At 37.0% G+C, this 26734-nt stretch overlaps 1 protein-coding gene across 8 annotated transcripts in view; it reads right to left on the bottom strand.

Annotated features, from left to right (window-relative positions):
• Positions 1-26734, bottom strand: part of SPAG16 (sperm associated antigen 16) — a 394440-nt gene that overhangs the window by 354103 nt on the left and 13603 nt on the right. For 4 of the 8 annotated variants that reach the window (XM_084524434.1, XM_084524432.1, XM_084524435.1 and 1 more), the window contains exons 3-8: positions 21139-21237; positions 16442-16569; positions 10108-10245; positions 5125-5232; positions 4330-4447; positions 2880-2949 (exon numbers count right to left, since the gene is read on the bottom strand). In XM_084524434.1, coding sequence (XP_084380560.1) covers positions 2880-2949; positions 4330-4447; positions 5125-5232; positions 10108-10245; positions 16442-16515 — 508 coding nt within the window. In that variant the 5' untranslated portion in view covers positions 16516-16569; positions 21139-21237. Of the gene's footprint in view, positions 1-2879; positions 2950-4329; positions 4448-5124; positions 5233-10107; positions 10246-16441; positions 16570-21138; positions 21238-21606; positions 21654-25529; positions 25600-26734 lie in introns of those variants that run through there. The other 4 variants (XM_084524428.1, XM_084524431.1, XM_084524429.1 and 1 more) reach the window with 3 other exon arrangements.

Raw genomic sequence — 26734 nt, 5'->3', positions numbered from 1 at the left:
CTAATCCTAACTGTGAACTAGTTCCTCTCCCACTGTTAAGTGTCCTTCCTATCAACTCTCAACAAGAGAAGTGAACAGGAAACAAAAACTTATACCTGCAATTATTTTAAGAACACCTGAAGAAAGCTTCCTCTTGAAAGATTTGGGTATGAACACTCTTTGCAGAAGGCTAAATGACAGTTTGACTGGCAGTGGCACAGCAAAAAAACCTACACCCTATCAAATACATAACATTAAATTACATGCTCTATTGTGGATGCTATGCTATTCAATTATTTGAAAACCATCATACTGATGGCTGCTACATCAAATGCCTTAGTATGTCCAGAATAGTGGTCTTAAACATTAAATGGTGTCACTTTTTTCTACCTAGCTGCCAGATACAAAGTTATAATGCAAACTTTGTGAATGCTATGATGCTTCCCTTGGTTCTTAATTACATTCTTTATATGGCTCACCCTGGAAACAATAAAGCCCACGATGGATTGGATGTGCTGGATCACATTGCTACTGTTCAAAACCTCTAACTCTTGAGCAATCCTGAAACCAGTTACAAGCCACTCTCAATGCCCTCCAGCCAAAGCCACTGACCAGGTGTCATCTGGTCAAGTCCAGGTATGGGAGAGAAGCAGCATTAGGAGCAGTGACAGAATCTCCTGTGGCCAGGGAAACAGCCATCCTCACTTTCCTGCTCTGCAACAAAAGCATGCAGCTGGCCAGAGAAAGCATCTCACCTTGGCAAATGACAACTTGCCAGTCTGAATGTTCATGGTCTTCTAACCAAGACACAGGAATGCACAGAAGTCAGTCCTGAAGAGATAGCAACTGAAAAATAGCTGTAGGTCTCCTTACAGCAGAGACTTGTGAGTCCAACAGTACTTGTTTCTTTCAAACTAAGACTTACATTTAGAGGAAAAGGCAGCAAACATTTCTCCACCATCTATGCACTGCTTGCTTCTCAAGGTCTCAATTATACCTTCTTATGAGTAAGAATTCAAGAGGCAACAAAAGTATCTGAATAAAACTATCACCCACTGAGACACACGCAGATGACCAACTGAGTGCAATAAGATTTATGTAGTATTAGCAGACAAAGAAATGAACTGAAATATCAGTTAATTTGTGATATGCAGTGTATTAAGCAAACTGAGGCTTGTACAAGCACATGGGTGGCTGATGAGCTTAATAATTTCTGCTGGAGACAATTTTTTATTTTTTTTTTAATTTATAAAGTGCTCCCCTGCTTGTCACTTTTTGGTACTATGAAGTGCTCTCAAGAGTTTTGGAGAATAAACAAGTACTGTGAACAGCCGGAGAGCTGTTTTTAGAATCACTCAAATAACAAATCAAAGTACGTGTAGTTTGAAAAATACAGATGAGGCATCTACAATGTATAACACTGGCATGAGGGAAGAACCCCACTATCTATCCTCAAGCCAGAGTATAATATATGCCCGTCTCCTAAGAAAGAAAATAAAAAGCCCGTTCTCCTCCTCACTGTCTAAAGTGGGATGAAGATGAGGTCAGTGCTCTTCAGCAGGGCAGAAGTTTATACCCTCAGCTGTAACAAAATTTAAAGACTAGGACAGAGCACATCTAATACATACACAGCCACAGAAAGATACTTGGGGGGCCTGAATTATGCTTTGCTGAGGAATACGGCATTAATTCATACAAAACCAGAATCAGAATCCAAAACAGAAAGATACTGTGTGCACTGAAGAGACCACTGTTTAACACATCTGAACTCTATATCTGAATAACTTATTATTTTAGGAGCTATTTGCTTCCATACAAAATTAAAATTGTAGCTTAGTTCATACCCAGTTAGAACTTCAGAACCCTTTCAGGTCCTTATAGAAATGAAATCTGGTAAGTTCTTGAACTGAACACACCCAACTACAGTTCTCTTTTGTTTCAAGGGGCTCCTGGAAGTCCTACTTGCAAGACATGCTTTGCTGGACATGGTGCATGATACGTAACACCTGGTCACTGATGTGGCTGAAAAATTTGGGGTTCTCTAATATCGTATCTGAAGTTCGGCTCACAACAAAGGTAGGTTCAATCCCCCTTCCTCTGTGAACATTCTGTTGTCAGAGAGTAGAGCTCACGTTTTCCCTTTTTTTTTTTTTTTATTTATTATGATCTCATCTATTTTCACTAATCTTTTTGAAACCTACTTTAAGACTTACCTCCCTCTGTCAAATGTAATTGAAATTGGAAGTTTCAAAATTATTATTTGGAAGAGATGCTGACAAAGAATGGGATAACATAGATTTCACTTAACTAGGAAACAAGAGGACAGTTAAGTTCTAGTTTTGTGTGTGTGTGTTTTGTTTTTTTTTTGATGGAGTTAGGAAAATGTAATAATTAGGCATTTATTCAAAACATCAGGTAAGCAGTTTCATACCATACAGATAAAGATATTATCCCAGCAGGTATTGTATCAGCTTGCATTGCTATTAACTTTCTGTAAAAGTGAGACATGCTAAAATAAGAGGCTGGATTTCATAATGCTAGTATTTTCAAATTTCCAATTGTTCCAAGACTGCCACGTATACCTTCTCACAGTAAGCTGAAAAAAACCACTTATGTGAAAAAAAGTTAGTGAAAAAAATAACAAAACTCAGACAAAATAGATTTCTAGGGCAAAGTCCTTCCACAGTTGTTCATTCATATTGTCATGAGCGGTTTCACTGTCCTCAGTGGTTACACTTTAGAATAAATATTCAAAAGATACAATTGCCATTGTCACCAAGACAGCTGATAAAATGTTCATACTCCAAGTACTTTTGATTTACTGATACACCTTTTTTTTTTTTCTAATGTATTACAACACAAACATAACCAGTCTGAGTTTGTTGATGAGAATATTTTACCTTTTGTCACAGGACTCTGAACTGCATATCCAGACTCTAAGTTATGTAATGTAGCTTGTAAACCTGTAACCTAATGTAAAAAAAAAAAAAAAAAAGAGAGAAAAAGAAGAGGTGATATCAAAATTTTTCTTTTGAACTGTCTGTTCACAACACACAGTATTTATATCTGCATATTTAAATACATTATATGTATTTTTTTCCTTTTCTGATTATCTTCAAGTTACAAACATTAATCCTAATTCTAGATTTTGGAAATGTCTAGTGAAACAACATGATAAAATACAGGCCACCCAGAATTTCCTCAAATACTTTTATAACTCCATTAAAACAATACAGACATACGAAGTACTTGAGATCACACTGCAACATCAGCTTTTACTGCTATCACTGATCTTTAACTTAATGGCACAATATGACATGCAACTTTATCATAAAGAAAAATGACACAAAATTTGTTAAGTTACAGACAAGCCATCACTCTAGAATTCTTCATCCAATTCATCACTGGATAGGTCTTACTGGAGACTCAGTGGATAGGTTCCTGAGATTTCATAGCTTTGGAACTGTTTTATGTTTTGTACTCCTTATTCAGCATAATTGTATATAGACAGTAACCTTTCTTTTTAGGACATTTTTCTTTTATTTAATGCAATTTAATGCTCAGTCATTTTAAAGTAAGCCCTCAGGTGATCTGAGCAAAACTGGAGGCAAAGAAAAGGAGGAAATGAGAGATGAGAACTATTAGAAGAGAATATGAACATGCTGAATTCCTTTCATGTTACCCACATAGAGGTGATGGTACTGCTGAAAAACAACACGTTGCATTTTCAGAGTTTCATTTTAAGTAAACAACCTACTGGCTAAACACAGGGAAGATAGTTCTCTGTTCTTCATCCATCCTATCTCTGCTTACAGTTCCTTCCACTAAAAGAGTGGAACGTCATGTATACCAACCTATACATCATGTAGGATTACAGGAGCAAATATTACTCCATTATTCCTCTCACAAGACAGAAAAGACTGCATCTGGAACCTACTATTTGAGGTAAAATACATTAAGATAACTAAACTACTAGTTATAACTAGAAAAACAAGATATAGTACTTAGACAATTTCTAAGTTACACGTCTAAAAGTTAGACATTTCTAAAGGCATAGATGGAAGCATATGAATCTGTGGGGATAACACACCTTTTCTCAAGAAAGCAACCCAAGGTCTGCACATTATTTGCTCAGTGCTGCCCTTCAAGAGTCAGCAACAACAGAGAACTACTACCTTATGACACTAAGTTTCACACATTTTCATTATTCATATTTCACCAAATAACACAAAACTCACCATTCTGCTTCAAGCTATCATATAAGTGAGTTGGTTTACCAGAAATATCCTGTTCATTTATCAAATTACATACCAGAAGCATTCCATGCAGTTTTGCAAGAGGTAATTTTACCTGCCCAACTGCTCTGTCTCTCTCCAAACTAGTTAACATTTTCTGTCTCAGTGTATTCTGGTATTTTTCAGTCATCTGCTTCAGCACTGGTTCATAGGATGCATAATGTGCCTTCAGCCTGTGAGCAAGAAGACAACAAATAGTTCCTCAACAACCTCACAGAACTGCTAAGATCCTAATCTTATACAGTTAACAGAAAACAGAATTTCGGAATGACATAATTATGGAATTAAATATTACAAAATAAATTATCATACCTCTGTACCAGTGGCCTAGCTTGAACTTATTTGCAACCAAAGCATTATAGTAAATTCCACATAGCAAGTTCAAGGTGTAAAAATAGAAAATACCAGCTACAGGAATCACAATTGCCAAGGTTAGGTCAGAGGTTGGACTCGATGATCTTGAGGTCTCTTCCAGCCTAGAAATTCTGTGTGTGGTTCTGTGTGTGGTTCTGAACTCAGTGGGATACTACTTACCATTATAAAGGACAAAGGATCTAAAATCATTACATATTCACAGCAAAAGATCCAGGTGAGAAAACATGTCATTGATATTTTTAACTGTTAGAAATACTATATAATTATTAATACCACATCACACCATGGAAAGTATACAGAAGTTCATTACAAATTAATAGGCATGTAAGTGCACAATACATAGAAGAATGGTCTGATGGAATTAGTTTACCAAGACACTAAGTAAATGCAACTAGCTTTACTTTAACACTTCAAATTCCGCTGTATTATCTTATTTCCAGGCAACAACTTGGCTTTTTGTTTTGTTTTTTTTTACCTTTTAATGTCACAGATAAGCCTGTTTTTCTCCTGGACCACTCGCTTATGATGCATTCGATGGAAGTCACGTTCTTTCTGCATTTTTAAGAAAGCCTCTTTTGCTTTGCTACATGTAAACAGAAAAAGCATGAGAAAGGTATTAGCCTCCTCCTGTTGCACATTGAATACACACAGAATACATTTTCAGATATACACATGCCTACTTCTGCTACTATGTCCTGTGGTGAAGAACATGCTTTTGACCTCTTTTTGCTGCTCACCAATGTACGAAACAGTGGAGACTTTCACCATTACCTTTCTTCTGTTCCTTTATACAAAACCCATAGGGATTCTAGCATTATACATCCCAGAGTTGAAGTCAACCTTACTTTAGGCACAAGGGGCCTTGTGGAGGCATGCATTGAAGGTGCAGGTGATTAGAAAACAATACTCTTCTTTGGAGTTACGAGACTTTGGAGACACTAGACTTTCTAGTATTTACATCAGATCTGGAGCCCATCATAACAGCGCATTAGAAGGACACATGCAGAGGGTTAACTCTACCATTGCCTTGCAAATTCATATTTTTAGAGAGCTTCTGGAAAGAAAAATGCACTAAAAAAGTTCTAGGCTCTGTTCAGGAGCATGCAGCACGTCCCCAGGTGTTATCTTCCACACGTGAGAGCCGAAAAGATCAAATCGAAAACTGCAAACTTACTGATCACCTGTTTTTCCCTAAGCACATTCTACATACACGACACTCAGATTTGCTGCTCCATAAACATAATACAAAACAGCCTGAATATATTGAGTATACCCAAATTCTCCTTGCCTTTACTGAGGTGGGTTTTGTAGTAAAGATCAGTAGATGCATTGTTTAATCACAAAGGAAGACTGAATTTACCTCGCACAGTAACTAGATATTTGTTCTTTGCTAAAATAAAGCTCTCTTCCTCTTCAATAGGAGTTGAATAATCAGGCAAGCCATTATGACAGTGTAATATGCAAAAATTACAAGTCCAGGAAGAGGACCTGTAACTATTACATATAACTTGCACTATATTTAATAGTACAAATAATACATATTTACTATATATGCACACATTTGCTTTATTTACTACTTACACGAACTATCATATTCACATGTGCACATTTACATGTGAATTGCTGCTCATAGCAGGGGCGGCTAGATCTGCAGAGCACAGAGAATCTAATGACACTGTGCAGCAGTCAAAGCTAAGACAAATCTGGCAAGGAAATAAAAAAGGCAGGGCTGCCCCTGCAGGAACCACTGCAAAAAGACTCCAAGGAGCCATAGGCATGTACATAGCTTTGTGTATGTGTGCACAGTAATATCAGAAGTTGTGAAACAGCGTAACTTGGGATATTGGCATTGAGATACAAAGTACAGATTAATGATTCTGCTCAAATGCATGTGAATAGCAAAAAAATTGAGAGGTAAATGAATCAATGATTTCAGAATAGTTCTGTGAAACGCCTCCATCGTAACACCCCTCACATAAAATCTGACTTGCCATAAGACCTTGAATACAAAACCCAACACTTTCAAGCTAAGCAGATGGGTTGTTCTTCAAGTAAAAGATGTTACTACAGCCACAGCAAAGTTAATAACCCATTATTTTGGTTAAAATACTTGTCAGACTGTAGTCAATGTCTCTCCATTGAAACTTTTCTCAAGCAAGTAGTTTGACAACAACAAAAGAGGTCAGGGTTTGATAAAATCAAGCCCTAATCTGACTGCACTGCAGTTGTATTTAATTCCTCAGGACGCTGGAAGTTGTAGTTTTCAACGTTTTAATGAATACAAAGACAATTTTAGAAAACATACATGAATAACATTTAATATGAATTAAACTCAACTAGTCTACTATAAGAGATAGTCAACAATTTTCAGAGATAATGTTTTCAGATTTTTCTTGTATATTGGGAAAGTATCTATACTACCAGAGAAATACCACAACAGATAACCCCCTTATCAAAGAATCAGAGCTCAACTGTAGCCTTCAAGATAAAATAACATGAAACGGAATGCACTTAGGGTCTATTTTATCTACTGTCACACAACAAACCTATCAGAATATAGTATCTGTTTTTAAAGTTTAAATAAAAATTAGCAGTGTATCTAAAGGGTATTTAAGGCAGTAACTACCACTAGCTTTAGAATAGAAGAATTATGCTGATTTATTCATTTTAATGTGTGTATTCCAGTGATGCTGTTATATATCAAGATGGCTCTGGATCTTGGACAACCTATTAAAAGTATATATTCATTGTACATAGGAACTGAGGCTGCTGATTTTCTCTTTAAATGATTAAAATCCACAGTGAAATGTAACCAGCAGACTGAAATTTAGTCTATTTGCTTACCTGCTTGCCATGCAATCATGTAAATGCTACATTAAAATACCCAAAATACTATTACATATCCCTTCTAGACACTGTAAATCTTCTAACAATTGTTAAACTACATTAAATCAGAAGGTACTTCGTTTACAGTCATTTAGCCTGGGCCCCCTTACCACTTAAGTCCCAAACACCATCTTTCAGCTGAAGGTTGTCAAGAGTAGCAAACTCAAAAATACCAAATGTAATTAAAAGATATCTTCAAATACACTTCACAGCACTGCATTTGCACCAGGAAAGCTTTCTGACTGATCCACGTAGCAAAATCTAGGTCTGTCTTTGATCAGGAATCATTATTTCCTAACCAGTCAAATCAGCACTTCTTCAGTGCTCTTACGCATTCTGGTTTGAGTGCAAGTCGGTGAGTTCTCTCTCACAAACTTGAAAATCCAAACTGACCTCCAGGTAATTTTGGCTCCTGCTGGAATATTTGCTTTATTGTAGCAAGGGTACTGACTTCAGTCATTGAATGGATAAACAAGAAAAAAAATTTAACAGACACATCAATGAAAGGATTTAGTATAGGCTGATACAATCGGTTTTTTTTTTACAATCAGGTTTTTATCTAAAGGACAAAGGAACACTAATTCATGATACGTACTACAGAATTGTTCTATTTCATTCGTCATTCCATAAATAGTACTGTTTTCATTCATAAAACACTCAAAATAAATAACTGAAACGAATGTCACAAAGCACACAATAACATTAATAACAATGAAAAAATTATTTGAAATAAGAGGTTGAAAAATAACATAGTGACCATTATCACAGACTGTTTCACAACTACATATATTCAGTCATGATAGCAGCAGAAAGACTATGAAAATAAAGTTCTCACTACCATCACAGAAAGGAGGAGGACCTGTAGTTTAGTTTGCATTTTAATATGGTACATGCAGAATAAGTGCAGTATTTAAAAGTAAATGCCAATGAAATCAGTCTACTTGTAATTTGTGACCTACCAAACTCCTCTATATGTCACTGTGATCTCTGTAATGTCAAAAAGGCAACATGACCAGACCTCTGTTGTTTTGTGTTTCACGAAACACTACAGCATGAAGAAACAAAGCTGAGTTTCAGTTAATGGATTTTTTAGTTATTTTTTTTTAAGCACAGTTCACTTCAGTGACTGTTGGGAATTTTATTTAACAGATTGCTAATACGCTCAGTTCCTACAGGCTATCTTTTCTCTCTCCTGCCTTCTTCCTGTTCCACATTATCATTCTGTCTTTTAGTCTGAACTAGGCATCTGCTACAAAAAGTTCTATGGTGCCCTGTAGAATGGGCATATAGAAATCCTAATGGGGAAAGAAAACAACTCAGGACCACGGTGAAAGATTTTGAACTTTATGTTCTTAAACAATCATGAAGAAATAATACAAGCCCATGTCAACTCATATCAAGTCACTATCAGCTCCCACTATCTTATTATGGCACGCTCTGCTTCATACAAGAGGAAAAAAAAAAGTGAGAAAAGGAAGCAAAGTCTGTTAAAATTACTACGGAAAGTAATTCTCATATGGGCTAGATTTTGTCTTGCCTTCTTCTACAGCACATGACAACTTCTTGCTCTCCCATTCTAACAGGAGACATTCAACACCCAAATCCAATGTCCAAAGAAACTGGAGATGAAAATTAAGGCATTTTATGTGGCCCATGCGCCAGTGGAAGGGTCTAAATGACTGCAATATTTGACTTTGTGATTATTAAAGCTGTTTACATAGCTTATAGACTACGGCCAATTAGTTTATTTATTTGGAATGTTATAAGTGACTATCATTGGAAAATCATTTGATGATAGTTATTATCATCAGCAATGATTATTTAAAATCTGAGTAGCTATTTTTCGTGTAGAGGAACAATCTAAATGAAAATGAGTAGCTTAAGCAATCTTGAAGAAAATCAGAGATGGAGTTAAATTACTTTTACAGCCCTGTATTTTAAAATTATGCACTTGCAAAAACCAAAGTAAGTGCATTATTAGCTCTCAGGGTTAATTCAATCATCATGTATAGATCTACCTTCAGTATGCGTAGTTAATTACTACATCTCCATTACATAGGGTAAATATTTTAACTCTCTGATGACTGTATTTGTAAAATCAGGTACTGCAATGTACAAAGATATAATCAATGCCGGTCATTTACACTGACATACCATTTAACTCTCAGACCACAGCAACAGATTTTCACATTTTTAAATAAAAATTTATAGTTTTTTCCCTATACTGGTATTTCATGGCAGTTATAACTTATAGTACTGTATTTTAATAGAAAATGCATATAATCATTTATTTAGTACTTCTATATATTATACTGTCATAATTCTTTGTAGTAATTTGTTGTGATTACTGGATCTTGAAAATTATTTTCTATAGCCCAGTAAAGGCAAATAATTGAAATTAAGATTTAGGTTTCTAACAGAGCTCAGAAAAAAAATTAAACTAATTATAAATGTCTCCTAGAAGCAAAATATGTGCAGCCAGCATAATGAACACAAATTTATTTTTTAAGATTTATTTTATCTGGCCTTTTACTACTGTATAGCAAAGTTTCATTAAAACCAAGTAACATACTTAGCAGCAAGTTTATAGCTGTCCAGATCTTTCCTCAAACGCATGTTCTCTGCCTGAAGTTGCTGGTTCTGGGTATACACAGTTGGCACCAGTCCGACATCTTTGGCTGTGAAGGCACCTCTCTCTATCAGCTCATACCTAGTAGAAAAGGGAAAGGGATTTTGGATTTTATTCCATTTTTCCTACTTCTCAGTTCACTGATGTTTCTTTTCTCATGCTAGCATTTTTATAAAATAGAACCATATTTACCAACTGAAGGCATTTTTCTCTTTTATAATCATTAACAGTTAGCAGTATTACTACTCCTGTGTTCTGTTTTTCCACTTTAATTCTAAAAAATGTATTCTTATTGTTTGTAATTCTAATGACATGCCCTCTGTAACACTACTACAACTATAAAATAGTTCCATTCCTTCCTTTCTTCCAAATAATTTAAAGACCAAAAAAATTTTTGTTTAAATACTGATTTAACATTTTAAGCCTTTGCATATATACACACAATGCTTTTTCTCACATATGCTGTAATACACGCAAGAGATTTTCTTTTCTGTAGACTCAAATAAGATGACAAAGTTGTGAAAAAACAGGATGGATTATTCTAAAGGCTATCAACATGGAACTCTGAGCTCACATAAGAAAACTTCTTCATTCCTGTTCTTCATTGCTTCCTGTGTGCTTATGTTGCTTTCTCCTTATATTTATCTATTTTACCAGCCCCTGAGGAAACGAGTCTGTGATGTAGAAGCCTGAAGGCTGCTTTTGTTAAATAAGTGTACAGACTAACTTGCATTTTTGAGAAGTGGAAGTGAATCTGGGGCAGCATGTAATTCCGCATAGAAGCCAGGAGCAACTGAAAGTATTTAAGTATCCTCTATCAAAAAAAAAAAAAAAGCGAGTAGGGTTACTAGAAAAGATTCAGAAAAACATGACTGTCACTATACAAAGTAAATGATTCTGCAGAACTACACTTGTTCAAGGAATGATTATAAGCTATCAGGATTTGTCAGAGTATTTCAAAACACATCAAGATTCAAGCCTACATATATGATAAGATACTTGTGCTCAAACTGCACAGGTGATTCCAGAATCCAGTACAAAATATGCATTTGTTTACTTTTATCCTGAAAGAAAGAAGGGCAGGACCTTCAGCTAGTACAAGCTTTTACAGATCCACTGAAGATAAAGATATTGTGCACTATGGAGCTCTATCACTTCAGCATAGGTTCAGCAGAGCTATAAATAGCTTACATCAGACATCTGCTAGGCCCACAGTTTTCTTCCCTGCTGATCTTGACTGCAGCTGGAAGATGTTTTAAGTAGCAACTCAATGGAAGGAATAATATGAATATTATTTACCTTTTCAGAGGAAAAGCATATTGAATCAGTGCGTATTTTTTCAGTTAGGAAGGTAGGAAAAAAACAGCAGTAATTAGTGATAAAAACATCCTGAACACTATCCTGTACATAGATATAAACAGCAGGCTTTAAATCTGAGGACGGTAAGCAGCATTCCTAGATCACCAAAACATGCTGTGGAAACAAGAAGTTTTGTAGAATACGGGATTCTTATCTCACAAGTGACTCTTAGAGAATACCTACTAAAAATTAAGAGGAACTCTACAAACTCCTACACCCGGATGAACTGCTATGGTCACCTGCTTTCCTGAATTCTATGCATAATCTCAGAACACTCATCCCTATAAATTAAGCTATCATTTACATTTGCCACCAAAAGATTATAGGATTTTGAAAGATTAAACTGAATGTGTCCAAAGCAAAATTCATTCCATCGTCACTTAGTTTTCTTCAGCAAATTGTAGTAGCAACAGTCTTTTAATGCCAAGAAAAAAGCTTAGTCATTTTCCAAAAATATTGACTGATATGCAGATACAATTCCCATCAAAATATTGAAGATAAGGGCACTTCTCACTGCAAATAATCACAGATCTATGAACTTTTTTATTTGTCAGGAAATTGTCGCCCCTGAATGCCTTAAGTGCAATCCATGAAAGCCATCAGCTTTCTGCATGAAGACACATCAGACATGGGTAACTGATTAAGTTAGCCTCCAGCAGAGCTAAAAATCCTGAAAGACAATTTTAATGAAAGACAATTAATACCAATACATTCACTCTTGTCTAAGAGTGCTACTAAAAATGAAGGCTTTTGTGCATGTAGAAGAGGAACAGAAAGCTACGCAAGATTGTGTTGTGAGATCTCATTTCATCAAACTAGTCCTGTAAAACTCCAGGAGCTCCTGCATACCTCACTGACTGCCACATAGCTATTGTTCTCACTGCTTTCCATTAAAGAAAGGAACTGTGATGCAAAATGAAATTAGTTAGTTCCGTGCACATGGGGACATTATTTTAAGCTTTCAGAACAGGTGAGTTATAATTCTTGAACTACCATTTAAAGTTAACCAAGAATTTGGAAGCTTCAGGAACAGATGGCCATCTATGATTTTATGATCAAAGCCCAGCGCGCTGACTTACAATAATACATTATTACTATATGCTTTACACTGATTTGAAGTTTCTAGGAGTTCTAAAGGAGTCAAGTTGCAGAGAGGCCCTGCAATTAAACTGACATGTAGCTCAGGATAATCCTTTACCAAGGGACAAATCACCTGGAGATGCATTCACAGACTACAATTTCAAGTTTTAGCTCTTACAAGAACTTCTTGCTGAAAATTATAATTCTAACTGATAACCTTTTAGACAGTTTGAACAGAAGACTAAGAAAAACATGAGCACACAGAATAAAAGACCCTTTATACCCTAGTGTATTCCTCCCATCTATTATTTTGGCATGCAAGTAGAAACTGTGTATTACCACGTTATACTTGCTCCATAGGCAAGTGACCTGTGCAAAACTAGATTAAGACAAAAAGGGTCCAAATTTCAGTCTCCTGTGGCATCCTTACATACTTCCCATTAAATACATATAAATACATGTATATGCTTCCGTGATAAAGTGAGAAGTTAAACAGATAACTAGAATATATAGCTAGGACACACGCACAATATTAGGAAAGAGTTTGCATGCTCCTGATCTGAAATATGTGTTGTGCATTCATTTGTTGCAGTTGCAAGTGCTCTGTAAATCCATGCCGACATTCACAGACAGACATGTTTCAATCATAATAAGCACAAGCTGAGAACAAGAACCAATTCTACTGAATCACCTCAAGAAAGGAAAAAAATAGGTACACCTGATTTTTATTCTAATTTGTTTATATAGTCAGTTCCCATCATCAAGAACAAGAAAGTAGATGTTCGTTTCACTTTCTGAAATTGAACTTGAGGCTACCTTGTGTCCTGAGCTAGTTCTAATCCAAAACCCCCATCTTTTAGTCCCAAACCTCCATCTTTTAGTGTGATCCTGCCCTAGAACTAATAAGCCTCATTGCTCTCAGGATTCAGGAACTCACAGCATAGCACACATTAGTGTGACCACATGATTTCCAGGCTAAAGAGGACCTCAGAACAGAGGAAATTGAGGTCTGCCTGAAATAAGTAGGCTGTTTCCACTGCCTTCAGGGAGCTGTGACATGGAGGACCACAACCTACAACCATTGTCTTCATTCTGCAAAAAGGATATGTTTTTTTTGAAATAAATCTATCTTAATACTCAGAAAATGCAACAGCTTCACTGCATACGCTCTATTATGCATGATCCAGGCAATCTTTGCAAGGCATACAAAACAACTAGGGAATTTGTTGCCTTGCACAGTCCTGTAAGTTTATTCATAATTTTAACCAAATTAAAAAGAAAAGCATTTTCAAATCATGTTTCTGTAATTAGCCCGCAGGTTTCATTTTCCTCACAAGCTGAAACGTTGCCAGGTCTCTAGGACCACTTGGAGATGACCAGCCCAATGAGTTCACTAACTACACAGAGCGAGAGCTCCATGTGCATGTGTGATTCATCTGCTCATCAGCCTGGCAAGATGTTGCCAGCAGCAGTGAGCTCTCTGGGATTAAGAGGTACAGACTGTCGGATACATCAATTTACAGTTGATCAGCCCTTGCACTTCAATACTCCAAAGCTGTCTATCCAATATCTTTCATAAGCAACAAAAGCACTGTAAAGTCTTGTATATCAAAGGAACAGAAAACTTCATGGTAAATTAGATATTCTAAAAATAATTTGAAGTCTGATTTTAAATTCCTTCAAGTATAACTGGAAGAAAAAATGTGCAAAAAACTACGTATGTGAAAATATCACTAGAATTGTTATGAACTTACTCATTCCATCAAAGAAAAATGGGTTTGGCTTAAAATACAACATAACCATGACGTTTTATACAGCTAGACAGAATAACAATGTTTTCTCAAACTCTGAAATAAACAGATAATTTGCTCCAATTTAACTGACCTTTAGATCTTAGACAGACAATTATTTCAAAGCAGCCCTTTTGATAAATTTTCTCTACGTTAATTAATTTCTCATTTTAAATTCCATTAGTACTTGATCACCACAGCATGAGAGCGAGAGAGTCGTCCCAATACATAATGAGGAACCTGAGTACACTAATCTGTTCTCACTTTCATTAATATTGCAAATTATCTATCTCAAACCAACATGAAACATTTTGAAATAAGGTATTAAATGCAGACAGTCTCAATACACTAAGATTAGATCCTGACACGCTGAGCTTTTTTGTAATGTTACTGAAATCTAAAAAAAAAAAATACTACTTAAAAAGGAAAAAATATATATATGTACAGCTGAGGATTTACAAGATAGAGCCTGCTAAAACCTGTTCTTGCTCTATTACAAAGCAATTTGAGTTTTGCCATTGATAGAAATTCCAACAGCAAGTACTTCAAAAAAGCTGAAATTTCATTAAAAGGCCACTATTTATATCCATCTAGTATTAATTATCTTTTCCCCAAAAAACATTGAACTTCAGGAAATTTAATGCTATTCCTATAGTCCTTTTGTCAAAAAAAAGAAAAAAACACAGAACTGCAGTGCTCCTTCTCTAAGGAATCATTTAAGTCACATTGTTACATTACCAAAAAACGGATTATTAATTCTAGAGGCAGTGTCTGATTGGTGATTTCTACACTGAGACAACTAGAGTCTCATCAACAACAGCAGTTACTCCACGCTAGAGACTGTTTCCAATACAATTTAATAGCCTATGGGCATTACCACTTCTTTTAGGAAAAGTGATGTTTTTAACTTTTCAGATTCACTACTTTTCAAATTGCACAACTTCAAAGCACCTTGTTAACAAACTTCGGAATGCCTCTTGTTTCAAGACTGACAACAAGGTAACTCCAACTGAAAGATGTTTCATATTTCCACTTCTCAGAATCTTTCCAATGTAAATTGCAGATTCAAACCAAGCTTGTAACTGAAAATATTTCTAGACAACATCACAACAAGCATCATTTTTACTAGAAAATAGTTCAGCTGTCCTCTCAAGCTTTGCGGCACTTCTAGCTAATCAATAGTAAAAAATTATATAACCTGAGGGATTCCATATATGAAGCAGGCTATTTAGATGAAGCTGAACTTATAAACTTCTGTGACAATTTTACATTGAATCCCTGCTCTGCTGAGGAAAGGAAGCTAGCAACAGCTAAAGAGTTTACTCTTCCAATTACTACAAAAACTAAATTTAAAACATACCATATTATTTTGACTGATATACCCAAACTACCAGGTATCAAAAACTGTTCTTATTCTACTTCGAAGTACAAGGTCTCTATGATGAAGGTCTGAAAACACACTATCAAGTGAAAACACTATATCAAACTACAAAGCATTCAGCTTTTAAGCAACCACCCAGATTCCAGAAAACAGGAAAACAAAAACCTCATTTCTTAGCACTACTGCAACGAAATGCTAATCGTTTTGCACTGGACCCATTTCATCCAGTCATGACATCTGCATTGCAGCTGGTTTCTGGTCTTCTCTGGTAGCCAATGGAGTGCAGAACATACTTGAAAAAGAACACACTTAATTCACTTCAGCTTAAAGGAGATGGATAAAATAACTCAGATGGGTTGCAGCCTAAAAGTGAATGTTTTCCTTCACTAGACATAAAAGAGGCCTGAAGTGACCACTTCAGGCTTGTAAACATCTAGAGTTAGGCAAAATGCATGCAGTCCTTCAAAGGTACCTGTTTAGGAACTCCTTGGATTCAACTTTTTTGGAGGATCTGTCCTTAAAACAATAGTTTTCATCCTCACTCTCAACGTGTTCATTAATTCAGTAAAATATCACATATAAATAAATTCTGCAATACTTGAAATATTTGAATCCTGAACATTTACTTTCAAATTCTCAAAGTCAGATGGTCATTTAAATGTTTTACCATTCAGTTTGGAAGCAGTCGAGGGTTCTGGACATCCCCAGTCTGACCAGAAAATTACAAAAGAAGTCATCCATCGCTTCAGGTATTTCAGACACTGATTTCTCTGAGGTCAGAACTGATTGCAGAGCCTGAAATTAAAATTTGATATTTGTTATTAAGCCTACAAGAGAAATGCAGTTATCATACTCTATTTCTGAGGCCATCTAAAGTCATAGATCTATTAGCGTACAGCTGAACGTTTCCCTTGTCTTTGTCGATTAGATCTGCAATCCCTGATCCAATACCTTCTAATACCAAGGTCTGTGGAAGGTTAGAGAAGTCAAAAACCACCTGATTTTTGTACTCTGAACCTGGCATAATCTGATATGAACCTGAAACTATTTCATCTGATGGATGCTCTTCTGTCACAGAGCAGAGAGAAAATGTTGGCTCTCATATTCCTGCACCCTTCAGCAACCTTCAAAACTCACAACGAAAAAATCAGGACTTTATTTCCTGAAAAATGCAGAAGTCCAAGGTGATAGAAAAATAGCACTTTTTTTTTTTTTTTTTAATGACAATGCAAACAACGGACAGACCAAGAGCTGCATCTCCATCAAGAGGTCTCTTACTTAGGAAGAAGTCCCACAAAGACCAATTTTCCCCTTTCTTCTCAACATCCACATGCAGACACTGAGTAACGCTGTCAGATGACACTGCTACAAGTGTTAGCAGAATGCAGATGGTGCACCGAGGCTTCATATGCATCTCCTCCAGTGCCATCAAGATAGACAGCTATTAAGATGAGATCAACTCATGGGTCAAGGACAGTTGCCAAAAGCTCAATCAAAACAGAACATTTTACTGCAGAGAAAAAAGCACCTTCCATACCTCTCCGTTATGATGCCAACTCCTTGCCTCCACCCAACCACATGCAGCCCACTCAGCGCACAGTTTGCTGTTAAGTTCTTCTAGAGGTTCAGAGATGCAAGAAGGGGTGAAGAGAATAAAATCTGACCCAGCCTGAGCCTTCCTTTCCCAAAGCCATTTAAAGATAACCAGCTGAGAGAGACTGCCATAACTTGGGAGCTAAAGAGGTAGCTGTAATTCATCCAGCCTTCAAATGGATTACAGCAACTTGACTTATCTAAATGCAAAGCTCTCAGAATTCTCTCAGAATTTGGGAACTCCCTAGTGAGAAAAAAATGCTACAACAGCTCAGGCTATTAAGACAAGCTACAGCACTGCACATGCCTGTCCACCCGGGGAAAGAATGAAAGACCAAAACCAGGGCTTGACGATTATCAAATCACTTAAGGGCAGCACTGGAAGAAACCAAGGTTCTATGATGTGTGCTACATGCTATGAAAAAAGATACCACTATAGGGAAAAAATGAGAAGTAGACAGAGCTTGGACACATGCCTACCTTTTCTTGTCTTCAGTACTAACTGAAAACAAAATTCCACTGAGATATTCATCAAGAAATGCTAGAGGCTGTGACTGCAAAATATCTCCTCAATCCGAAATATCTCCTCAATATAAAATAATCTGTTGGCTGGGGAATTTTAGTAACTCCAGCCATTTACAGCTTATTCATATCCTTTGTGGGAGTTCTATCAACGCAACTGCATAAGTTCCTTGGAGATTAAGGCATTTCTCTTGATACACTAAAACATGCAGTATTCCCTATACTGTAAGATCTCATCACTATTTTTTATGATACAGAAGACACATTTAATCCAAGCAACCTATCTACCAAAGAAATGTGCATATAAGATCAAGACATGTAGCACTGTACTAGGAATGCTGCAGTATGCCAAGTGCAGTGCAGTATTTGGCCTATTTTCATTACTGGGTACACTGCACAGACAGATCTGTTTTCTAATTGTGATAATACAAGGACTGAAGACTACGTCTGCAGACGCGTGGCTGCATTCTTCTTGCTTTCCTTTCTTTATTCTAAGTGCGGCAAATGTCTAATATTGCTGCTTGTAGCTACCCAAACACGTCTATAAAGTCAGTCTTTGGAAGAAATGACACAGCTTGATTCCCTTAATAAATGGAAATATGATAGGAATCCATTTCACCTGTGCAGAAGAGAATTTATTGGCTAGATACTACCACTGAGAAGCATTTCAGGAACTGTGCAAGGAACAGCACAGGGAGAAATAAAGGCAGTCTACCACGCACAGTCTTGGAACAGGGCCTCAAGAAACCAGAGGGAAATTCCTTGTTCTTTTGCAGACTTCAGAAGTGCTATTAAGCTAACTGCTTGAACTTGATCTTAACCTCAGATGACTGTCCACAGAATGGCAAACAGTAACTTTTTGTATATATTGACCTCTCTAGAAAGAAGGAAAAAGCAACCTCTTGATATATGTGGTGTGAACGGATACCATGCAGTAGCGGCACAGGCAAAACCCATGATGATCTGACTAAATGGTCAGAATTCTTTGAAGTATTTCTTTATATCAGCTAAATATTTATTTCTGAAACACAATCTTCAAAAGATTTTGAGAGTAAAATAAGGATTGCACATTTGATCAATAATCACTGAGTTTAATACAAGGGACTTCCACAACATTTGCAAGATGTTTTATCTAGTGAAGCAAGATTAACACCAAATACACTAATAATTTCCCTGGAAAACAAAATGACATGTTCCTGCATAAAACTCAGATTAAAAAAACAGGAATGAAGAAAGGATTCAAAGTTTATTTAACAAGATCAAATAAAATATAATCAAACCTAGGTAACATAACTAAGGTTAACAAAGGCAATGTGATTTCAGGTTCTATTTGGTATCCTAAGAAAATAAAGGTCTTGGAAGGAAGTGTAATAGCTGTCTCTACTGAAGAAAGTTTATTTAGACTGCTTTCTTTTATCTGCTTGTTTTTCCAGAAGTTTGTAACCATCTCCCAGGGTCCCCATCAGCTGAACATTTTCTTTAATATGTAAAGTATTCCGTTGCTTGTGTTTAAATGTGAATCATATTACTTTAAAATGACTAAAAGAAAGGACAACAGGAAAAATAAATCATGAGCTGCAACTAGAAAGGACAAGTGGAACAGGGAGAGGAGGCAAAATCCCTGCTATGCCTTGCGCATGCCTTGCCCAGCACAGCACTGCTTTGTATTAGCCACTGTACTAGCCCCCTCAGACTAAGGGGGAAATGGTATTTAGAGGTCAGAGCTCTGCCAGCCTCATTTCTCTGCTGGGATCCAAACATGAAAACATGCACTGTAAATGCTAATCTGCAGGCGAGGAAGCCTTAGTAGTTCCACTGCACCCAGGCACAGATCCGGAAGGGAAATAAAAATGCCTTAATATTCCCTGTAGAAACAACTTTAATTCAGACAGGTTTTCTGGGGGAAAAAATGGCGAAAAGCATTATCTCATTAGCTTATGTTGGCTCATTTTCATTTAGTAATTACTGCTAGTTACCTTGAAAGGAAGTTTGAAAATAAAACATTTTTCTTAATTTTTCCTAGTTATACTTGACCTTTTTTTTTTTTTTTAATAGAGTGTAAAAGAAACTATAGTTACTATAAATATCCACAGTTTCCCAATTGAGTTTCTGCCTTTGGCAAATTGCTAAAATATTTCTAGATGCTCACTTGATCTGTGCTTTCTCTACAAAATTTCTTAACAAAACATTTGCATACAGTATTGAAATGCAATTTTTAATAAAGTATTGCGTATAAAAGATACTATGAACAGCAAATATACACAAAATCACTTAAAACTGTTTACTGCAGTGCAGCTCTTCTCAGATACGGTTATTACCTAATTTAACCTATTTTAGCCAAGCTCAGAAGTTGATAATTGGGGGCAAAAAAATGTACCAGTTATTTATCATGTGAAGACAACTTTCCACCATGCTTCTTAGCTCAGAGTTGGAATATTGATTCAGTATTAATTCACAGGAAACAGTGCTTGTACTTGGGTCAGCAAAACCATTTGCTGCAGCACTTGGTTTTTCCAGTGAATTAGCATCAAACAATCTTGTCATTGAGCCTCACAAAATATACAGCATATCCTTATGAAAGCTGTCAAGAAACTAGCAAGTGTGTTAAAAGTTTTTTTATTATTATTAATGTCTGGCTAAAGGTTGAAAGCATGGTTTCAATTCTGAAATTATGGAAAAAAACACATCCAAATAAAGAGCCAAGAAGCAAGATGACAGACATCTATCAGCATAAACACAAAACCAAAGACAATTTGAGTTCAACCACATCTTCTGATCTAAGAAAAGTTCACGGTACCTAATCCATTTAATCAAGTTGAGAAAACTGTTTCATACCATTCTTCAAGTTCAACCATCAACAGAGGTACAAGATTAGTTATTTGTTCTACTGCTGAAAGATGAATAGATTAAAAATATTTCTCCTCCATGTCAGGGATTACACACACATCCAATTTATTCACAAAGAAACAAACCCTAAAATATTTATTTTAAAAAATGTAAAATACACTCGTATATTTGAAATACGAGGTCATCTATGGGACATAAAATGAACAGAAGTCAAAGGAAAATGAGATACAGGAAACCGAAGTTGCCTTTTCCACTGTGACACAGTTACTCCTAGAAACTTCTAAGATGACCATCTTTTTCAACAAGTATTTCATAATTCAAATCAATTACAATGTGCAAATTTCAACCCAGTAACACTAACTAATTTATGGACAGTCTTACTAATAGTTACAAAATTCTTACTAAGATGTGGGCATCTTCAGTCTGCTCTTGAATGGTCTGCAGAGCCTTTGACAGATCCTCGTCATCTTCCTGAAGACTAAACTCATCATCTGCTGGAACCTAAATGAAGCGGTTTAAAGTAAGAGAATCAATATTTTATAAATCTTTCTTTCGGAGTGTAAGTACTTTCATTCCCAATCTCATTCACATTAAAAATATTGTGCCCTATTTCAATACATTTTCAGTTGTTTAAATATTAATTATACATAAGCTGGAATAGAAATAGCTGCATCTTTTTTAAAAGTATTGATGTTGAAATGAAAGGGATACATAAATTGACACTAAATCTCTTCTTGAAAAGTAAAGATTACTCATCATCACACTTTACAAAATGAGATTTATGCCACTCCTCCCTCACATTAAGTAAAACAGAAGAATGAAACAGGAATACCACAGATATCACACAAGATAACCGATTTAGTCAATTACCTCTTCATACTGATAATCATCTTTACAGTAGTCTGTTACTGTAATTTCTGCAGGTTTTGTTAAGTCTGAAACAGCTGGTGCACAGGATCTGTTCGAATTTCAAAAACCGTAAAAGAACCATCTGTTATGACCACGCTCATCCTTGTTCTTTACACTGTCAAACTCTCAAGGCTTCCACCAGCCTTTAGATGGACACATACAACTCCAACAAAAATTACATCAGTGCACAGAGTCTAACTTGTCCTAGTAGGTCTAACCACCATTTAGACTAACCCAATCAAACCACCAAAAGCAGAACTCAGTATTATTCTGAATTAAACACTAAATTCTGCTCTCACTTATCCAATCATTGGTTTTCACAAGGGTCTTACAGCACTGACACTTCCACAGACTTCATGCTTCTAAGTACAAGTATCTCGGTGCTTTCAGAGAAAGGCAGTTTTGATCAAATGCAGATGAGTTCCAAAATGAGCATCTGAAATAAAACACTGAATACTAGCCCATTTACTGAAGCTGACGCTAGTGCCTTAAATAATAATCACAACACATCTACAATACAAACGTAAGTGAACTTCGAAATTATAAAAATCCTTTGCAAATTACAGTTCTTCCAAATGCTTTAGTCTAACTTCTCATTAAAATAACAAATGGTGTAAAACAAAACCAAAATAAACATCTCATCCACTAGCGTCACAGCCCGTGAAAGTATAACTAAAATGTTTTTAGTAAGATGCGCTGTTGACTGTTTCCCTAGGAAATCAGTTAGCCTATAAACGACCCATGTAAATAAACTAGAAATTAACTTCTGAAGAAAAGAAAAGCTGGCAATTCAGTACTTCACACACATCAATTTTAAACCGTAGCTTCTTTACATAACAGGAGACGAAATGAAGAGGCAAAAAAAATGCATGATTTTCCAGCTTAACATCATTTCCCAAGTCTGAATTCTTCTTCTTAAAAAAAAAAAAAAAAAAAAAAAAAAAAAAAAAAAAAAAAAAAAACACCAGCATCATGGCATCAGAGGTATCAGTTGAATTGTAAGCACCTAGAAGGCTGGCAGGTGGAGGTCACATCCAAAAAAGGATACCCATCTTTGGTTTTCAGAGAGGTAAGTCTTGAGATAGCCAAAGACATGCCATTTTCTCTTGTGAACAACAAAAAATAGGGGAGTCACTGCATGAATAAAAGCCTCCTTTTCAGTAATCAAGACAAAGCACATCTGCGTACCTCCAACTGCACAATTACACAACATGCTTACTATAAAAATTGTCTGCATAAATAGGAAAAGGGCATGAATGTTTCTTAAGAATTTCCTATCTAGGCTTAAGTACATAAAAGTTAATGCCTGTAACAGATATGCCCCCAAATTTTATTCCCTAATTACTGCATCGCGGGCCACAGATGTGGAACACATGACTTGAATTCAAGTCACAGACTCTCTGCATCTCAAATGTCTCTCTGTAAAATTTTGTTTCCTAACTTGACTGATTCTCAAGCGTTTAATACTAAAACCAAAGCTATGCAGAAACTCAACTTCAAAAAGAGTCTCTTATGTTTTCTTTTCTTTCACAAGGAGAAAAAAATAAATGTAATCGTCTGGGGGCTTCTGTTAACAGGCCTAAAACTGTTTTCTATTGCACCAGAAGTAATCTAGATTAAGAACTCCACCTTTAATAGGAAGGCAAAGAAAGTGTGCTGTTCAACAAACACACCTTTTCCCAGCATGGTACTCTAGGACCACACGTGGGTCCATCAAGATGAGCAAAAAGAAGTGAGATGAAAATCGCTCACGTTTATACATGACACTTAGAAGCTGACCCAAGAAAACTCAAGATCACAGTTAAGGATTTTGGCATCAGGCTGGTTTGCAATTGCCTGCTTGCTGCCCAGTACGATAGGAACATTGGGGGCCTCACACTAGTGACTGACCACATCCCAGTGAAACAACTCCAAATTCCTGGACTTTATTCCTTCAACACAGAGGGAGAAAGTTCCTCTGAACTGCTAATTACATTTTTTTTTTAAAAAAAAAAAAAAAAAGGAATAAAGGCATGAGTGCAAAGCAGAAGTTTTCCTCTGTTGTTCTAAAAAGCAAGAGAAGAGCAGCAACCTGGAAGTTGAGATAAAGACACAGTAATGCTGACTAATTAGGGTAATATTCTAAAACGTCCCTTTTTTAATACGGCATGCAATCATTTACCAGATGACAACACCTTTTAAAAGAATAGTCATCTTCCCATAGTGTGAATACCTGGGTACATCATTTTTGTGAGAAGGCGGGCATTATTTCCATATTTATGGAAATATATATGGGGTAATTTTATGTACAAACTAAATAATCTGCACGCTCCTCTGGAATCCCTAAGCCCTCTTCATTACTTCACAGTACAGTATGTATCAACTAAAGACTTGCTTAAATAAAGTACATTTAAATAGAACACCGTACCCAGCAATTTTTCCACAACATGTTTTCTGATTTGATCAGAGACTATTTTTCTAAGGCTATGTTTTGTACAGGCTACAAATGATTCTTCCCCCTCACCTCCATCTTGATTATCTTTTTATCCCCATGTACCAAACCTTCCAATGCAGATAGAAACGCTGAATCTATTGGCAGCACACCCTTGACAAGCAAAACACTTGGAAACTTCATTTTCTTCCTGAATTTTCTATCAACCCTGCTATCTTTGTGATCTGCTATAGACTTAAGCTAACATGTCATTACAAATGCTGTGCACATAAGACAAAAATTTTAAGTTAAAAATCCCGTTCTCAAAAAATCATATCCAGGTGCACAATAAAGCAGAAGAATTAAGTTTTAAAACTTGTGTTTTCCTAGCAAATGCTGTGTTTTGTTAAACACCCATATGATGCAGGGCTTTTCTCAGCACACCACACAGCCTGGAAACAGGAGTGCATTTTCAGGAAGTTAGAAACTGAGGCACAAGCTCAAAGAGGCCAATCTTCCTCTTAATTTATTGCTTTTTTTTTTCTCCTTTTTAATTGGCTTTCATCTTAATTATTGTAAGGCAAGAAAACTAAGTTACTAGTAGTGCCAGACTAACTCATAAGCACTGCTTATTTAGCCTCTAAACCAAATCTGGCAAAATTTCCTTCATTTGGCAGCTCACACCTAAGACAGCCACAACAGACCCATGCTGACCCAGCAACAAAACTAAAATTTGGGTGACCTGACCAAAATTTACATTTAAATGCTACGAACACCTAACAATGTGCCACAACTTGATCCTGAGAAGAACTCAAAGCGTTACTTTTTGTCTTTAAGAGCCTCGGAAAATAAAATTATTCCTGGTTTACTGTGTTATGAACTTGATCATACAACAGTAGAAAAACCCACTGTGGACACCTGGGCAGGTACCATGCAGCAGCCATTTCCAGCACCTCTTCCAGCAGCATGGTGGGGCTGAGTCCTCCTTACAAGCTCTGCGTGGATATTTTGTGTTCACTCATCAACAAACCCAAGAGAGGATTTAATTTCAGAACTTTAACTCGTTTTTAGCCTGTCCTAACGCGGGGAGATAGAGGTCTGATAAAGAAACCCAGTCAGGGCTTTTTACCACCACCACTGAAAACAAACATCTTGGTAAAGCAGCCAGACCCTCCTGTCCCTCTAGGCAAACAAACACCTCTTCGTATTCACCCTTTACATCCTCCGAAAGCAACACCCTATAAAACGTGGTGGTTTTGCTCGTTTGTTTTGTTGTTTTGATATTTTTTTTCCACGAAACTCGGTGAAAGACCTCGGCACGCCGCGGGCCGGTCCCCGCGCCCTGCCCGAGCCGCCCCCAGCCCCGCTATCGCAGCAGGGGCGCTGAGGGGACCGCGGGGACCCCGGAATCCCCTCAGCCCCACCGGGGGCCACGATGGGACCCCCCGGAGGGAGGAGGAAGGAAGAAGGATACTCTGCAGGCAGAAGGACGCCTCAGAGACCGCCGGCTCCTCCATGGCCGCTGACCGTTGCCAGGGCGGCGGGCGCCTCCCTTCTCGCGAGAGGCGCCGCAAACCGGGGCGAGGGGCCGGTTTCACTCGTTTTGGGTTAATTTAGCGTTCCTGAAGCTTTCTGGCACCCTGTGCCCCCAGAGGATTTTAGGGCGACGCCAGGCTTCCCGCGCACCCCTCCGCGACGGACTGCTGAGGAGACCCGCGCGAGGGCGGGAAACCTCGTGGCGGGTCTCGTCCTGTCAGGAAATGCTCCTTCCCCTTAGTTGGGAGAAAAAACGGCTTCAGTCCACTAAAAAAGGACTAATTTCTTCTTCATGGGAAACATTTGTCACTGCCATAGGTGTTTGGAGGGTCACAGTGCACATGAGCTCAACTCTGTGGGACCGGTTTCTTAAATGATTTTTTTTTTTTCCCCAGTGTGCGCCCCTTTAACTGAGAGCACACACAGGAGTTTTCCCTGGCAAAAGCTTGGAAAAGAAGTATGCCCTATCCTCCATATATTTAACAAGAATACTTGTTCGGGTTTTCAGTTGTTTGAGGTGGGGTTGTAGGAGTTGAAATACTAATCTGTCACCTTCTCCATTTTTAAAATTGTTTTGGCAGTCCCACTCCTGAACTCCCCTTATGCTGCTGTGAATTACACACAATAGGAATCCAGTGCTTGAATTCATGCACAGTAACTGAAAAGTGCCAGTAGTGTGGTCTGAAAGGAGAGGTACTGGTATTACTTGCAATCTCTAAACAATTAAAAATGAAACACAGCTTGAAGAAGATCGGAGAAGATGGAAATGAATAAAATTGAATTTTGTGGTTCAATCTCATCTTCAGCTAGAGAAAAAAAAAAAAATATATATATATATATATACACAATCCTGGAAGATGGCATATTATCTGTGAAACTATTCATTTGGCATTCTCTTTCCATAGATGATCACATAGGATTGCCTTTCTTCCGTCATTCTAGACAGACATACATGAGAAGTGATGGGTACTTGAACACTGTCATACTCTACAAACTAATAAAAAGAGCCATGTTTTGGCACAATGCTGTCACAACACCAACTAAGGCAACGTGGCCTGTTGTATCCCTTCATAAATTCTTGTTGGCTGCTTTTCCACAGGGGAGTTCGGTACCTACCAGGGTTTGAACTCATCTGGGCTCAAG

The sequence above is a fragment of the Aythya ferina genome (genome assembly GCF_964211825.1).
Source record: "Aythya ferina genome assembly, chromosome: 6".
Lineage (NCBI taxonomy): Eukaryota > Metazoa > Chordata > Aves > Anseriformes > Anatidae > Aythya > Aythya ferina.
The sequence above is the reverse complement of the archived record's forward strand: the minus strand, read 5'-3'. Positions and strand labels throughout refer to the sequence as shown.